Source organism: Elephantulus edwardii, unplaced genomic scaffold (genome assembly GCF_000299155.1).
Source record: "Elephantulus edwardii isolate Elephantulus edwardi_28Jun2011 unplaced genomic scaffold, EleEdw1.0 scaffold00005, whole genome shotgun sequence".
Lineage (NCBI taxonomy): Eukaryota > Metazoa > Chordata > Mammalia > Macroscelidea > Macroscelididae > Elephantulus > Elephantulus edwardii.
In genome coordinates this window covers 5,481,367-5,499,885 of record NW_006399755.1, presented here as the reverse complement: position 1 = coordinate 5,499,885, position 18,519 = coordinate 5,481,367, and the positions used below count along the sequence as shown (strand labels likewise).

At 36.6% G+C, this 18,519-nt stretch overlaps 1 protein-coding gene across 1 annotated transcript in view; it reads left to right on the top strand.

The window, feature by feature from the left end:
* FAF1 (Fas (TNFRSF6) associated factor 1) overlaps positions 1–18,519 on the top strand; it is a 548,275-nt gene that overhangs the window by 295,603 nt on the left and 234,153 nt on the right. Inside the window, exon 9 of the mRNA XM_006879662.1 lies at positions 13,287–13,382. Coding sequence (XP_006879724.1) covers positions 13,287–13,382 — 96 coding nt within the window. The remainder of the gene's footprint in view (positions 1–13,286; positions 13,383–18,519) is intronic.

Genomic DNA, 18,519 nt, shown 5'->3' with positions numbered 1-18,519 from the left:
ATTCAGTTGTACAGCATTCCTGTATAATAAAATAAGCACAAAGCTCAATCCCGGGATCCAATTCTGTAGCTCTGAATATTTTTTAAGACAACCTGCTTTAACAGGTTTAAATTACATTCTGTGACTGTAAAACAGGGACTGTTTTTGTGGTTGAATTAGAAACTTTTTTTTTTTAAAGTTAAACCTGTGATAAGTAATTGTCACAGTTAGAGCCCTGGCACAATGCTAATTTGAAGTGACATGTCCATACTGGCCCTTCGTAACATGAAGAAGCCTAACAGGTGTGAGGGGTGTGGCTTCCCATGGGCTCTGTTGAACTTCTAACCAGAGAAAAATAGCAGAAAAAGTGAAATGAACCTTGAATAAAGCTGTCAGCAGTAATTATCTCAGCAACACTTTGTAGGGAGATAAAATAAGCACTGGTGCTTTTATAACGTGAATACACTGCACCCAGGATAGATGTTTCACCCATTTAACATAAATTGCTGAATAACCTATCGAGATATTTTCATAGAACCTAATTAAACAATAACAAGTGAAATATACATTGTTGGAACACATTGTTTCTTTTCATTTGTCATCATCTTTTTTATATTTGTTTAAAGGAGGTTCTGTAATAAAAATGAAGGAGTAAAAAAATTCCTTTTTATTTCTATAAACCATTACGTTATGAAATCTTAACTAGAAAATAGAAGATACTCATCTCTTCTGGAAAACAATATATACATGGATGTTTAGGAAAAGACAACAAATTTTATTTTACTAGTTCTCATAAGCGCTCATTAGGCTGTTCTACATGTAACAAATTAATATAAGTGAATGAACTAAAGGAACAAGTCATCATATAAGTACTGCTGTTAGTATTTGAGCAAGACCCAGGAAATTATTGATACATCTTTTTCTCTCTTGTCCCTAGGTGCCATCTATTCTTTTCTTTTAATAATAGTATTTTTAAAGTGTAATTATTTACTTATAAAATAACTAAATAACATCATGATGTATATCTCAGCCCTGATGGCTGTGTGTTATGGGCTGGACTGATTGAAATCCACTCTTGCGAATAAAGCTGAGGCAGTCATTACAGCTACAATAATGTGACATAAGATCAACTTGAGTGAGAATTAGCTCAAGTTTGTTGGGTTGGTAAACTTTATGTTTATCTGAACTGAGTAGTGTAAAAATGAAAGTGAGCATTTCATTATAAATTTCCAGACTATCAAAGCCAATTTTAAATAAAACATGATATTTTGCAACATAAATTCTTCAATTTTTCTTTTCCTTTATTATTATTATGTACCACTGAGTCGATTCTTACTCTACCAACCCTATAAAACAGAGTAGAATAACTTTATAGGAATTCTTTCGTAAGCTATATTCTTTATTGAATCAGCTCACGAGGTCTTTTTTGTTTCACCTCATAAAGTTGCTGGTGATTTCCAACCACTGACCATTCAGTTAGCAGCCAAGTACTTAACCAAAACATATGCCTTTTAAAATACCTATTTCTGGTAATCTAGTGACATCTACAGGGAGCTGGTTGCTTAGTGGTTAGGAGTTGCACTGTCAGTCCAAAGGCACATGGTTCACATCCACCGAAGTTCCTCTGTGGAAGAATGATGGCCAATCTTTTCTCTATGAAATTTACTACCTCTGAAAACCTGGTGGACAGTCAGCTGTAGGATGATAGAATTTTGAAGCATATGAATATGATTTTTCCTCCAGTGAGGTCTAAATCCAAACCCAGGGTATAACCCTGATCCTGACTCATCCATATGAGACCTTTCTCTGTAACATCTACCATTATACTCCTTTGTGGGATGCTTGTCCTCATATACTAGCTGATTAACATACTGAAGGATTTGTCCTAGTGTCTGTTACTGGTGTTCTTCTTTACTATCAAGTGCAGTTTGTTGTTGTTGTATGTTGTCCAGTCAGAACCAACACATAGCTGACCCCCAGCAGGTCCTCAGAGGCAGTTAATCACACAAGAAGAGATTGCTCATCCTTCTCTCCTAGAGCAGCTGATGGATATAAATAGTGGGCCTTCAGTATTGCAGTGCAGTTTCTTAACACTAGGTCACCAGAGCTCCATGCTCTGTACCTTGGAGAATAAAATTTTGAGATTTTGGAAGTTGTAGGTTTATGAAAAACATTGGAGAGTTTAAGATGAGTTTTGAAAAATTGCTTTCACTTGGATTTTATAGCTTCCCCAGTTCACTTTTATTTTTTTTTTAAATTCATTCGTTGTTACATAATTTCCTCCCTAACCCCACCCCCCAGTCCAATTTGCTGTGCAACTCTTATTCTGGATTGTTGTCATACAGATAAAGCCTAATCATATATTCCTTTTCAACAGTTATTTCCTTCTTCTGTTCCAATGCAGTGTTCATTTTTTATCCCCTCTCTTTTTAGTTTCCTCTCAACCCCATGTCAATCCTGTTTTATAACAATGGTGTAGTGGAGTACTTTCCTTGTGTAACTGAGATATTTCACACAGCATAATGTCTTCTAGGTCACCCATGTTGTGTACTATTTTATCAGTTCCTTGTTTTCAGTGCTGTGTAGTATTCCATCATGTGGATATACCATAGTTTTTCTATCCATTCATTTGATGAGCACTTGAGTTGGTTCCATCTCTTTGCTATTGTAACACAGCAATAAACATGAATGTGCATGTATCTTTTTGGGTGGCAGCTCTGATTTCTTTAGGGTATATTCCTAGTAGTGAAATTTCTGGGTCAAATGGTATTTCTAGTTCCAAATTTTTGAGAAAGCGCCATAGCGCCTTCCATAGTGATTGCATCATTTTACACTCCCACCAGCAGTGAATAAGTTTTCCAATCTCTCCATAACTTCACCAGCATATGTTGTTTGTTGCTTGTTGAATTTTGCTCTTGTTACTGGGGTGAGATGCTATTGTTACTGAGATGATATCTCATACTTGTTTTGATTTGTATCTCTCTGAGAGCTGGAGATTTTGAACTTTTCATATGTTTGTTTGCCATATGAATGTCATCTTTGATGAAATGTCTCTTCATATTCTTTTGCGATCAGGTTGTTTGCCTTTTTCGTGGTGCTCGAGAATTCTATAAATTTTAAATATGAGTTCCTTATTAGATATGTCATTACCAAATATTTTTTTCCCTGGTTACCTTTTTACTCTGTTGGGAAAGGTTTTTGGAGTGCAAAGGGTTTGATTTTTTTTTACGTTCTCATCCATTTATTCTCTCTTGGCTGTAGGTTTTTCAAGATGCTTGAAAGACTGTTTATATTGTAGATTAGGGCTTCTGGGGTTCTTCCAAGCATTTTTTTTATAAAGTTTATAGTCCTTGGTTTTACTCCTAGGTCCTTGATCCACTTTGAGTTGGTTTTTGTGTATGGTGTAAGGTGTGAGCCTTGCTTGAGTTTCCTACATATCATGTTATTGTTGTTGATATATGCCATCGAGTTGCCTGAGACCCTGTGCACAGCAGCTCTGAAGTCTGCCCTGTCTTGAGCCAATCTCAGTGATTCTGAAACACCAACACCCATTGTCCCAGTTACTATATCAAGCCATCTCATTCGTGGTCTTTTTCTCCTGCACCTCCTTCCACCTTTCTGAGCGTGCTGTCTTTCTCCAAGGATCAGACCCTCCTGTCCATGTGCCCAAAGTATGTGAAACGGAGCTTCAAAATCCTAGCCTCTAAGGAGAAACTTGGTTTTACCACCTCTAAGATAGACCTATTTGTTTTCTCGGTTGTCCATAGTTTTACAATTTTGCCAACAGCATTTGTTAAAAATGCTTTCACTTCCCCACTTAACAGGTTTCATATCCTTGTAAAAAAATCAGTTGATCATAGGTTGATGAGCTGATTTCTAGGTTCTCAATACAATTCTATTGATCTATGTGTCTGTCGCTGTACCAGTACCATGCTGTCTTCACCACCACGGCTCTGTAGTAGTACTTGAGTTCAAGGAGTGAGATACCTCCTACCTTGTTTTTCTTTTTTCAGGAGTGCTTTATTTAATCAGGATCTCTTTCAATTCCAGATGAAATTGGAAATTGCCTTTTCTAAGATTCTCACATACCTATGAAGTGGAGGTGAAGAAAAGTAGAAAAGAATAGGAAGAGAAATCTCAACAATAGTAAGAATATAAGCAAAATCCTTGAATAAGCCAAATGAATGAGCACATTTTTTAATCAATGAGCAAAAAACCTTGTATATATTGGAAGAACAGATTATGGCTGACCCTCCAGAGGCAATAACTTGCGTTAGAAGAGATTTTCAAAGAGTTATGTGGAAGAATATTATCTGCAGGTTAAATCATTACATGTTCAGAATTCTTTCCCATCAGCAGGCTTATTGATTAGAAACACTAGACAATATCTTATGTCTTCTTTTCCCCCCTTTTGGTGCTCTAGAGTGATGCATTGGTTAAAGCACTTGACTGTTAACCAAAACTATGGTGATTGAAATTAACCCACCACTTCATGAAAGAAAAGAGGCAGTCTTCATCTTCCAAGGTTTCCAGTCTTAGAAACCATTGTGGAAGTTTTATTTAATCTGTTCTGTTGTGTTACTCTGAGTTAAAATTGACTCAGTAACAGGGAGTTTTGTTTTCTCTCTTTTGCCCTCCACAAGAGGGTGCTCATAACCATTAAATGGAATGAAGCATTAGAGACAGAAGCTGTGAAATTAAGGTCATACTTAATTCATACCATGGATTATTAGCCCTGAGCAAAAGAGTGTACTTTGAAAAAGAACTCTTGATTCAACTGAAATAGCCTCTTTAGTACAGTTTCCCTGCAAAAAACTTGTGTGACTGCCAGAAGAATATCTATTTATAAATTGACCATCATCCTTCTTTTCAGTAGTGTCACAAAACTGAAAGAAAGAATAATAACAAAATCAGGTGCATTTAAAAATTATTTTATTAAACATTACCTAAAAATATTTTAAAAGGTAGTAAAACAAATGTTGAAATTAGTATTTTACCTCTTACTCTTTGTTGTTAGATGACATTAACTACAACTCATAATAACAAATCTGAACCTTATTCTGTCCTGTGCAATCCTCATCATCTCTGGCATACTTGGAGTAGTCACCGTTGTCAATCCATCTCATTGGGGGTCTTCCTCTCTGTCACTGACCATCCACTTTTACAAGCATGATGTCTCTTTCTAAGGAATTGCCTCTCTTAACAACATGCCCAAAGTATGTGAAACAAATCTTCAGCATCTTTTTTCCACGGATACAGCTGCTCCAAGACATACATTTTTCTTTTTGCGGTCCATGGAATTTTCACTGTGCTTCTCCACCACCACAGTTCAAAGGAATCAATAACTCTTCTGCCATCTCTTCATTGTCTAGCTGTCAGATACATAGCAACTGACTGAAAAGACCATGGCTTGAACCAAGTATACCTTAGTCCTCAAATTGACATCATTGTTCATGAATAATTTTTGATGTCCCTGGGTGTAGAATTTCTCAGGGCAGTATATCTGTTCTCTTGACTCCTGGTGCCAAGTATATTTATTAATACAATTAAGGTGAAGTCATTGACAGGCTCAATTTTTTCTCCTATCATGTCACCTGTGAGAATTTTTGGTTTCCTGACCGATATACAATCCATATTGAAGACCATAGTGTTTGAGCTTTTGCAGCAAGTGTTTCAAGTCCTCTTTAACTTTTAGAAGCAAGATTGTGTCATCTGCGTAATGAAGCTTATTACTTACTGAATCTTTCTCCCATCCTAAGCCACATTCTTCATAGACTCTAGTTCCCCAAATAATGTGCTCAGAATACAGACTGAGTAGATATGAATTGAGGATACCATCCTGATGTACACCTTTCCTGATTTTAAGCCATGTAGTGTTCCCTTTCCGCTTGTTGGCTCCACAGTCAACACTCTTGGTACCAGCAGTTAGGAAATCAAAAGAAATTCCACTGGAGAAATCTGCAGTCAGGGACCTCTCCAGAGTACTGAGAAGCAACCATGTAAGTCTAGAAACTAAGATGCGCCTGATCCAAGCTATGGTCTTCACAATTACTTGCTATGTATTAGAGAGCTGGACAATGACTAGGGTTGACAGAAGACTCAATGCGTTTGTGGTGCTGGAGACATCTATTGAACATACATGGACCACCAGGGGAACAAACAGGTCTGTCTTGAACAGGATGAGACCATGTTTCTCTTTGCAGGCTAGGATTTTGAGGCTTTATCTCACATACTTTAGGCACTTGGCCAGAAAGGACTGTTCTTTGGAGAAGGACATCATGCTCTCAAGGGTGAAGAGACAGGACAGGAGAGGAAGACCACAGATTGAGGGGTCCCAATGAGATGGATTGACACAGTAACTGAGGTAGTGCAGGTAAGTGTGTCAGAGCCAGTGAGACTGGCTAAGGATAGAGCAGACTTTAGAACTGTTGTACATGGGATCAACAACTCAACAGCACCTAACAGCAGTGTTCCCTTTGCATGATAGCTTCTTGGTCCAGGTATAAGTTTCACAAAAGCACAGTTAAGTGTTCTGAGATTCCTATTCTTCACAATGTTAGCTATATTTTATTAGGATCCACATAGTCAAATGCCTTTGAATAGTCAATTAAGTATAAACATCCTTCTTATACTCTATGATTTAAGCTAGAATCCATCTGACATTAGTAATGATATTTCTGGTGCCATAAATTTTTCTAAACCTAACTTGAACTTCTGGCCATTTTGGATGGTCTTCAATAATATTTTATTTTCATTTGATATTAATGATATTCTTTGATAATTACCACTTTCTGTTAGATCAACTTTCTTGGGAATGGGAACAAATACGGATCTCTTAAAGTCACTCATCCAGGTAGCTGTCTTCTAAATTTCCTGGCATAGACTGGTGAGCACATCAAGGGCTACATAGGCTTTTTGAAACGTGTCAATTAAAATTCCTGTAGTTTTCTGAAGGCTTAATTTTCCCCCTCCCCACCAGTGTCTTCACTTCAGCTGATTCTTCATTACACTTGGTACTTGGGCAAATGGTACTTACTGTAAGTCAATTCTTTTTGGGACATTGACACTTAATATTTCTTCCGTCTTCTTTAATTGCTTCCTAGATCATTCAAGTTTTTTTCCATAGTATCTCTATTGCACCTTAAGGATTGAATTTGTTTTTTCCATTCCTTCACCTTTAGAAATGTGTTCCTCACTTTTATGTTGCTCTTTGGACAGTCATTATAATACTTTATCTTCTGGAGCTGCCCTTTGTTCTGTTCAGTTCAACATCCCTTTCCTTTGTTTTGACTTCTCAGTGCTGTAGAGCAGTTTTTCGAGTTTCCTCTTATATCCATTTTTATTTTCTTTTCCTTTTTCTTTCTTCACTGTCTTTGTAATGACGCTCTTCAAAGATAATATTCTTGATGCTATCCAACAAGGTGTTCACTGCCTCATACCCATTCTTAACACGATTTTTTTAATTCAGATGGTTTATACTCAAGGTCATATTTTGACCTTCAGTTACTCATGTGTAAGTTCAAATTGAAGCATAAGAAAATGAAAACAAGTCCACAAGAACCAACATATGTTGTTAATTGCAACATCTTTAAAGAAAATAGCTTATGTAATAGATTGAGATTGTTGACAGCTTCAGTTTGCTTGGCTCCATAATCAACACTCTTGGTACCAGCAGCCAAGAAATTAAAAGATGAATTGCTTTAGGAAAGTCTGCTATCAGAGACCTCTCGCCAGAGTACTGAAGAGCAACAATGTCAATCTGGAGACTAAAGTGTGCTAGATACAGGCCATGGCCTTTGCAATTACTTGCTATGCATCACAGAGCTAGATAATGACTAGAGGTGATAGAAGGAGAGTTGATTGATGCCTTTGAGCTGTGGTGTTGGAGAAGAGTATTGAATATACCATGAACTGCTAAGAAAAGAAACAGGTTTGTCCAGGAGAGGGTGAGGCCAGGCTGCTCCTTCGAGGCAAGGATTTTGAAGCTGTATCTTACATACTTTGGACATGCTGCAAGGTGGGGGTCAGTCCTTAGAGAGGGATGTCATGCTTGGGAGGGTGAAGGGACAGCACAGGAGAGGAAGATCTTCAATGAGATGGATTGATTCAGTCACTGGGGTAATGGGAATAGGTGTGTCAGAGACAATAAGATTGCCAAGGGTTAGAGCAGGGTTTCGGGCTGTTGAACATAGGGTCTCTATGAGTCATATAACAACAACAATAGAAAATAATTTGACTACATCTTTTTAAGATGAAACAGCCTTTTAATTTTTTTTTTTTTTTTTTTTTTTGCTTCACGTGGCAAGGTGGGACTGTTGATAGAAATTTAAAAGGAAGTTTCTGGTAACTTGTCTCTGGAAAATGCCTTTTCTGGGTTGGGCAACTGAAAAAATAAGGGGTAGTACCTCATATCTTGGGTATGGCTTTAAAATCTGTAGTTTCTGATGGACTGCTTGAAGATAATTAATTCTAAGGACCTTTTCAAGTATTCTGACAATTCTAAAGTGAAGCCATCGGTAGCATCCATTCTTGTTACTTTCAACTCAGTTTGTATGGTAGCATTCATATCTATGTACATAGCAGAAAGCTTCAGAATTTGTTACTGTTCATGTTTATTTCATTAAACCATACCAGTTTGTTAAATCATTGATGACTGAGACACAGCAAGGCCAATAAATCCCAGATTTTTTGAACTAGCTACATAGGAGTTATTTAGATAATTGATCATGACCTGCCCATCACTTTTAATATTCATTGGTTCCAGAATATTATTAATCACTTCCTTTATAACTGTGCTTTTTATGAGGTGACTTAACTGCTATTTAACCCTGCTACAAGAATGTGGCAATGGGCTAGTCCAGACAAGTGGATGTGCAGTTGATAAGTAGCATTCTTAATAAGCTTGCTTCAACCTGCCACAAATTAAAACTCTCTGAGTTTTCTAGCATGTAAGTGATTTTAAAAAAATATGAAGAAGAGGAGGAGGAAAGAAAAGAAATACAACTTGGATTACAAATAAATAGCTTTTTTTTATTTGCAGTCTTAGTGTGCAGTAAATGGAACTTCAGGCTCACAATTTACCTTGGCTTAAAGCTACCATAGTAATCTGTTCAGTTGAGCAGGGAATATCAGGAAAATGTTATAGGATGTTCATTAGTCATCTTCAGGGCTTTTTAGATTGGATATGTGATGTAGTTGAAAGACTACAGACTTTAAAATCAGGTTGGATTTTTCAGTCGTTGGTTGATTTTGACCTTCAGGAAGTTACTTTTAGTTATCTAGTGTTGCTATAACAGAAATATCACAAATTTGTAATTTTAATAAAGAATTTTTCCCCAGAATTTAGGAGGCTACCTGAGCAAATTCAGAGATTGACTGTCAATGACTATAGGGGGAAAGGCTTTTTCTCTCTCTCAACTCTGGAGGAAAGCCCTTGTTTCTTAATGCTCCTGCTTTCAGGAGATCCTTCTCACCCATGTCTTCCCTATTTGCTTGTTTAATTTCTTTTATATCTCAAAAGTGATTTGCTAAAGATATAGCCCTATATTAATTCTGCCATGTTAACATAAAAGGACAACCCTTTCCCAAATGTGGTGATAACCAAATGGGCACAGAGGCTGAAATTTATTAAAACTAAACTTGAGGGGGCTCTGATTTAATCTGTACACGTCTGTAGTATATAGTCTGTTCTGCAGTCTGATGATAAACTGTATGTTAATCTGTAGAGCTATCATAAGCAGTAGACAAATGAATAAAGTGAAATAAAGCAGAGGTTGCTGTTACTAGTAAAATGAAAGAAAGTTAATTATTGTCAAGTCATAAAGCAGCACTTGCCAAAACCATTGACTTAAGTTAGTTTCAACTCATGTCAACCCCAGGTGGAAAGAGTAGAACTATTACATAGAATTTTGTTGACTACAGTATTTACGGACACAAATCATCACACCTTCTAAGTTGCCTCTTGAGTTGTTGTTGTAGTTGATTGTAATCAAGTCGAGAACGACTCACAGCAACTCAAGGACAAAAAGGCCTGAAGAAAGACTTTAAGATATTGTATATAAATAGTAATAACAGGAGTTTTTTTGGGTGGTGAGATTATAAGAAATATTTTTCTTTCCAATTTCTGTTCCTAAATATGATTGAAATACTTTATAAATAAAAATTATATAAAATACAAAAAAAAAGGCCTCAAGCCTTTCTATAACTATCTAATTTATCAATGTTTATAGACTTTACAGACACATGTTGTTTAGGAATTGCATGCCACTTGAATAGCCAACCTCAAACTATCTGACCACCTATAGAGCTATAAGACTATATATATTTTACTTTACCTGTTGTTATTGTTGAATCAGTTTTGTGTCACAGACATCATCTCTCATTTCCCATTGCTTTTAAGTTGGAACAGACGTAAAGCAGACCTTCCAGTGAGATTTCATTAGTTGTAAATCACATGGAAGGAGCTTGTCCATCTTTCTTCTGAAGCTAGATGATTTGAAGTAAGCAGTGCTTAGAAATGGTTCTAATTAAGCAAAATGCTAGGTCATCCTGAAAGATTAGCAGTAATACAGGAAGGAGTAACACAAACTCCATAGAACAGTTAACCATATGAGATCTAAAGGGCAGGATTTGACTAGTAAGAAAGCTTAGACGCATATAAGGATTGGAGCGAAGGACAAATGAAAAATAGTGAATACAGAAAGTGAGAAGAATGTTTGTTACATTGTGGGAATTGCAGTCAATGTCACAAGTAAAAATATGTGGATTATTGAATGGAAAACCAGTTTTCTCTGTAAACTTACACATAAATCACAATTAAAAGCTTAAGCAACAACAAAAAAATTATGGCATTTGTGGTTTTTGATTTTTAATTGATTCAGTCTTACCATTTTTATAACGTACAAATCCGAAACCTCTAGAAGAAGCATAATCTCTCCTAACATAAGACCAGTAATCACACATGGTTATCCTCTGCTAACTAGCACACAGTTCACATTATGAACATTTGAAAAGTTAATTTTCCATATTGTTATTGTCTTGAATAGTTAGCTTGACTGTGTAGCACAAGGGCGCGCTGGTGTCAAGTTTGTAAGGAGTTGTAGTACTGACTAAAAGACAGCGACTCTCTGGTGCTTCAGATCCACTAATGGCTCTGTAGGAGAAAGGTGAGCAGTCTTGACACATGCTATTTCCAGCCTTCAAATCTTGCTGGAGGATCAGCCATGAATTAGTTCCAACTTGCCAGCAATGAGTACTATGATTAATCATATTTCATGTTTGAATTCTAGTTATAGCTAATCCACTACTCTGTCTAGGGCATCAACATACAGATACATGAGTTTCCTGGTGTCATAGTGGTTAAGAAATTGTGCTGCCAAGCAAAAGGCACATAGTTCGAATCCCGCCAGTTCCTTCATGCAAGAAAGATGGACAATATTCTCCTTTACAACCTCTGAATTCCTAAAGGAAGGTTAGCTGTGAATCATTACTAACCAACTGGCACATATAACATTAATAACAACATGTATCAGTTTTATTCAAATGAAAAGTTTCCACTGTGCTAACAGATACACTATGTTTTTCCGAACAATAAAAGCATTTTTATCATCTTTGATTTAAATACTTGCATGTGCCATTTTTTGGACATCAAGACAGACAACTCTCTTTTTGCAGTTTAATATTGTTTTTACTCTCTTGTGTAAACAAAAGTGACACGAAATAAAAACAACATGTAGAATGGCTAGCTGTCATAAGAATAATGGGGGTAGGGGATACCTGGTGCAGAATATAGAACAAATGCTATAATACTAGTATAATTAAATCTGAATTGACTTAGTGGCAGCTCAGAATAATAGTTATCATTAATAAAATGTTGACATTATATGTTCCTTCTATCTACCATTTTAAAAAAATGGATAGGGCAGGAAGGAGATGAGAAGAATCTGGGGTGAAAAGACAGGGAATGATGTGCAAAGTACAATGGTGATTAATTTTAAATAACATAATGTCGGAGAATGATTGTATGAAACACAACTTGAATGAAAAGTAGTGTGAAACACAATGTATAGGGATTTTGTAAGCAAACCAGTATTTAATTTTTTAAAATTTTGTTATTTTTTGTGCATTGTACTGTCAAATCAGATCTGACTGGTACAGGAGGAGATTGTCCCGCCTTCTCCAGCAGGGCATCTGGTGGATTCGAACCAGGCACATCTGGGATTGCAGTGCAGCTTCTTGCCACTAGGCCACCAGAGCTCCCTTCAAACCAGTATTTTTTAAAAACACTTTTGTGCTGTATTTATTATGTAAAACCAAAACAATCTTAGTGCTGTCGAGTCTGTCCTAACTCACAGCTATTCTCCATCAAATTTCTAAGATTCTGAATCTTTGTATTTCAAAAGCCACTCCACATCTTTCTCTCAGGTAGCAGCTTGTATATTCAAACACATTATGCAGTATATCACCAGTGCTCCTTATTTAGAAATATACTAAATCTGGAAGCATGCAAAATTTGTAAATGTTACCTTTTCTAAATTAGGTTCCTTCTCTTCAAAAGATATTGATTGATGTTTATAAAATTAAAACTTCATTCATATTTGTCTAGAGTAACTTTAGTTCAAAATCATTTTTTCATATTTGACCTACAATAAACTTCAGGACACTTAAATGCTTATTTCTTTAATTGTGTGGCTACTCATGATGTTAATAAACCAAAACCCTTAAACTCATTGCTGTTATGTTGGAACTGACTGATCGCTGACCTTCCATTGGTGTTCCAAGGCTGAAAATCTCCGAGATAATATTGCCCATCTTTCTCCCTCAGAGCCACTGGTGAACCACCAGAAAAGGGTGGCCTTTAGCTTTGCAGCTTACCTAACTATGGACGAGGCCACCAGACCACCATTCATAAATGGTAATTAGAATAAGAAACATAATGTTAGTGTTCCAGGTACTGGGTACATTGCATGTAGAATGGATTTATAAACTTGAAATAATCATGTTCTGAAACTGTGACTGATTGAAGTACAAATGACATGGTTTCTGTATATTGGAGTTTTTTAAAATTAAGCTGTCTCCTTAGATACTCAATTAGTATTTAGATATTCATTTTCTCTGGATGTGTGTAAACTCTGATGTTATTCTAATTAAAAAATTAAAGACATTGGGAGAAAAATCTACAAGATTTATTTTCTTTTAGGTTCTTTAAACTTTTTAATCAACCACTGGAAATAGGAGATCTATAAAGGAAAATCTTTTTTAATACATAGCCTCATTTTGTTCATAATTGATAACTCCTCTTTTTGCAGGTATGTCTTGCTGAGTCAGGCCTTTCTTATCCCTGCCATCGACTTACAGTGGGAAGAAGATCGTCGCCTACACAGACCCGGGAACAGTCTGAGGAGGTAAGCCTTTTTGCCAGCTTCATTTAACAGAAGGCCTATGCTCCAATGACTTGCCTTCTTTCTGTTGGTTTTAATCTGCTGCAGTAATGAATAGAAGAAGGAAATAAATGTGATATGCTAATGTCCTCCTTTTTATTTTCTTAGTTTGGTGTTACAGCACAGAGAATTCAACTAAATTGATTGAAATTATTTTTACTTAGAACCCTCTGGTTAACAGATTTTTATTGTTGGATGTGTTTTTGAGAAGGAGCTCTGCTGGCTTAGTAGAAAGGAATTACATTGCCAAATCCAAGGCATGCAGTTTGAATCCACCAGCTGCTCCCCAAGAGAATGATACGCAGTCTTCTCAAGAATGCTTTTCTCGATGAATGGGAATCTAAAGCCTCTATAAATTTTCATTAAAATTAATTTTAAAAAATCATTTTATATATATATATATATATATATATATAAAGAGTATGGTTTTCTGCCTCTGAAAACCTGCTGGAAGGTCACCTGTGAGTTGGTTCTGACTTGATGGTTCATAACAACAATTACACATAGTGTGTTAGTCCTGATTGATCTTGAAGGTCCTTTAATTGTTAACGAGGCATTAGGATTAATCCTAAATAATACATGTTAATAATAATATACTAAGGAAATAAAAATCAGTAAGCCAGTATATCAGTAAAGTGATAATGATGGCAGTGAATAGAATTATATAGAGAGTCCAGTAGCAGCAAACAGGCAATTAAGAGTGCATATGTGTGTGTGCCATATCTTTATGAGCCTGGCATGAACACTGTTTAAAAGCAGTATCTTAGTTCTGTTTGCTGGCTACCAATAGTATTTCTGTGCCTGACTTTGACTATACTGGATGAGAAATATATATGTTGTTGTTATGTGCCGTCGAGTCGCCTCCAACTCATAGCGACCCTATGTACAACAGCCCTAAACTCCGCTCTGTCCTGTGCCAATCGCACTGTCTCTGACACTCCCATCCCAATTATCCCAATCACTGAATCAGTCCACCTCATAGAGGGCCTTCCTCTCCTGCGCTGTCCCTCCACCCTCCCAAGCATGATGTCCCTCTCCTCAGAACATGTCCAAAGTATGTTAGACGGAGCCTCAGAATCCTTGCCTCCAAGGAGCAACCCGGTTTAACCCTCTCCAGGACAAATCTGTTTGTTTTCCTAGCAGTCCATGGTATTCTCAATACTCTTCTCCAGCACCACAGCTCAAAGGCATCAATTCTCCTTCTATCCTCCTTGGTCATTGTCCAACTCTCTGATGCATAACAAGTGATTGCGAAGACCATGGCCCGTATCAGATGCACCTTAGTCTCCAAAGAGATACCATTGCTCTTCAGCACTTTGGAGAGGTCCCTAACAGCAGACTTTCCCATGGCAATGCGCCTTTTAATTTCCTGGCTGCTGGTGCCAAGACTGTTGTCTATGGAGCCAAGCAAACTAAAGCTGTGTACAATCTCAATCTCTTCACCATCTATCCTGATGCTGCTAATTGGTCCAGTGGTGAGAATCTTTGTCTTCTTGACATTGAGCCTCAATCCATATTGTAGGCTGCAGTCCTTGACACTCTGCAGCAGGCACTTCAGGTCCTCTTCAGTTTAGATTTTATAATATATTCATTTTCAAAGTACTAAATGAGCTATTACTATGTTCCAGGTAAATTATCCCCATGATTTTTTTATGTAATGTAATGTTGTATTCCATTTAAATTATCACCATGATTTTTTGTTATAAACTTAATAAAAAAATCATACGGAAAATCTTAATTTATTTCAATGTTTTCTTATCATTTAAGTATGTGAATAAGTCATAGGGATCCATAATTGAAGTTCTATTCTATGTTCATCTGGTAAAAAAGGCTAATTTGCCTTTCAAGTTTTTAATTTTTTTTTTTTTAAGAAATACACACACAAGGAAATTTTTCCGCCTGCTGTACGGACCAATTTTTTAACATTAGGGCCTCTAAAAATGTTATTTCCTTAAAGATTTCATACAAGATTTCTTACGTTTTGTCTGTCTAATCCATATACATGAAAAATTATATTTCAGTCCTTGAAACTATTTGAAAATATTTATTGAACTATTTTCTGCTAATGCTTGAGTTCTAGTGGCATAGCACATAGAATGAATATTCACTGCTAACGTAAAGGCTACATTTCTGTGATGGTTCAAATTCACCAGCATTTTCATTGGAGAAAGATGGGTATTCTTCTATGCAAGTTACTGCCTTGAAAACTTGCTGGAGAGTCAGCTTTGTGTGGATCCTGATTCTGTGGCAATGAGGCCAGACCAGAATGCTTGAGAATATTTCTAACAGCTAAAGTAGATTAAACTTCAATTCTTCAGTTGATAAATTCACTAATACTAAAAGGTGGCACACTAACTCCACCCAAAATGATCAATGTTGTACTCTGAGACGTGATAGGTACATATTTCAGATCACTTCCTTTTATTCTTTCACTCTCATTATTTTATGTATTAAATGTGGATAGTATGTTGAGCAGAAAGAAGTCTGTGCCTTACACTCAAAAACAGCATTTGTAAGTGGTAAAATTTTTTGGTTATGCAGAGAATTAGGTACAGTGGGGTTAGGGTTCTTTGCCAAACTCAAACAACTACAACTTAAAATATACTTAACTAAGATAAGTCCATCAACTTTTCCTTTTCTGGCTAACTATAAATATTACTTCCTCCAGGAAAACGTAAAAAATGGGAAGTGGTTTCTTCTCACTGTTCCATCTTCGCTCACTATGTGACATTGATTTACTGCCTTTCATGTGCCAAACATACATTATTGTCAGTTGGCATCAAGTTTGCTCTTGTGACAGCAACGTTAGGTATGACAACAAAGTGTATACTGGTCTTTTGTGATCTTCATGATCCTTGGTGTCTTTGAGTTGTTGTGTCAGTCCAACACATTGATCTCTTTCATTTTTGCTAGCCCTCTCTTTTATCAAACATGTTATCCTTTTCTAGAACCTCGTCTTTCTGATAACGTCTGTAGAATAAGTGAACCCAAATCTTTCTTTCCACACTTATAATAAGGAACGTTCTAATTGTATGTCTTCTAAGACTGTTAAGTTTCTCCTTTTGATCTTGTAGTCCGTGGTATATTTACTAGGATTCACCAATAACACACATCAAATATATCAATTTTTTTCCCCTTCCTTTTGTTTTTGTTACATGCTGTTGGGTTACCTGTGACTCATAGTGACGCTATGTACAACAACTCTGAAGCCTGCTTTGTCCAGAGCCAGTCTCACTAATTCCAACACACCTATCCCCATTGCCCTAGTTACTGTGTCAATCCATCTTATCCAGGGTCGTCTTCTCCTGCGCTGTCCCTCTACCCTTCCAAGCATGGTGCCCTTCTCCAAGGGCCAATCCCTCCTGGCCACGTGCCCAAAGTATGTGAGACAGAGCTTCAAAATCCCAGCCTCCAAGGAGTAACTTGGTTTCATCCTTTCCAAGAGAGACCTATTTGTTTTCTTGGCAGTCCACTGTATGTTCAAGACTCTTCTCCAGCACCACAACTTGAAGACATTGATTCTTCTGTCATCCTTATTCATTGTCCAGCTCTCTGATGCATAGCAAGTAATTAGAAAGACCGTGGCCTGAATCAGGCACACCTTGGTCTCTAGACTAACAGTTGTGCTTCTTAGTACTCTAGAGAGGTCCCTGATAGCAGATTTTCCCAGTATAATTTGTCTTGATTTCCTGACTGCTAGTGCCAAGAGTGTTGATTGTGGAGCTGAGCATCTGCGGTTATTAACAACCTCAATCATTTCTCCATCCATCATGCTGCTGCTAATTTTCCCATTTGGGGAATCTTAGTTATCTTGATGGTGAGTTTCAATCTGTGTTGAAGACTACGCTTTTACATTATATAGTTTTTTCATGTATATGAAATTAGTGAAAAAGACAAATTATAAAAAACGATATTAAAAGGACAAGAGTTGAAATCATTGAGATACAAACCAGCAAAATAATCGAAACCATCAAGCAGGCCAGGAGCTGGTTTTTTGGAAGGGTCAGTAAAAGGGACAGACCACTGGCAAACTTATCAAAGAAAAAAAGAGAAGACACAGATAACTCATTTAAGAAATGATGGAGGTGGCATTACAACAGAACCAGATGAGATGAAATGAAATAGATAATCTCAGAATACTATGAAAAGTTATACTCTGATAAATTAAAAACCTAGAGGAAATGGACAAATTCTTTGAAACTCATACCCTATCCAGATTGACAAGGACAGATATACAGTGCTTGAGTAGACCCATCACAAAAGAAGAAGTTGAGCAGGTCATAAAAATTATCCCTTAAGAAAAGTCAGAGACCAGATGTCTTCACAGCTGAGTTCTCCCAAACCTTCAGAGATGATGTATTATCCATTCTACTTATTTAAAAAAAAAAAAAAAATAGAAAAAGAAACTCTCCCAGAGACATTCTTTGAAGCAAGCTTAACCCTAGTACCAAAACCTGGCAAGGATACTACCAATAAAGAAAACTACAGACCAATATCTCTCATGAACGTAGACATAAAAATCCTTAACAAAATCCTAGCCAATAGAACCCAAAAGCACATCAAGCACAAAAATAATTCATCATGACCAAGTGAGATTTATATATGGTTTGCAAGGATGGTTCAACATATATATTAAAAAAACAAACAACATAATTCACCATTTTAGCAAAAGAAATAATGAGAACCATATGATCTTAGCAATTGATGCAGAAGTGGCATTTGATAAAATCCAACACACTTTCCTGATTAAGACATTCAGCAAAGTTGGAGTAGAAGGGAATTTCTTCAACACGATGCATGAGAATGATTGTACGAAACACAATGTGAATGAAGAGTCATGTGAAACATAATGTATACAAACTTTGTAAGCAAACTTTAAAAAAAAACCCCAACAAACCAAACCTAAAACCAGTTAGCATCCTTCTGTTCTCGGCTTTTGGTTGGAAAACTATATTATTTTAGTCAGTAGATGGAAGGAATATACTGAGTCACTGTATCGAAAAGAATTGGAAGACACAGAAGAATTTCATGAAACAACATATGAGCAAGAGCCTATGGTGATGAAAGAAGAAGTTCAGGCTGCTTTGAAGGAAATGGCAAA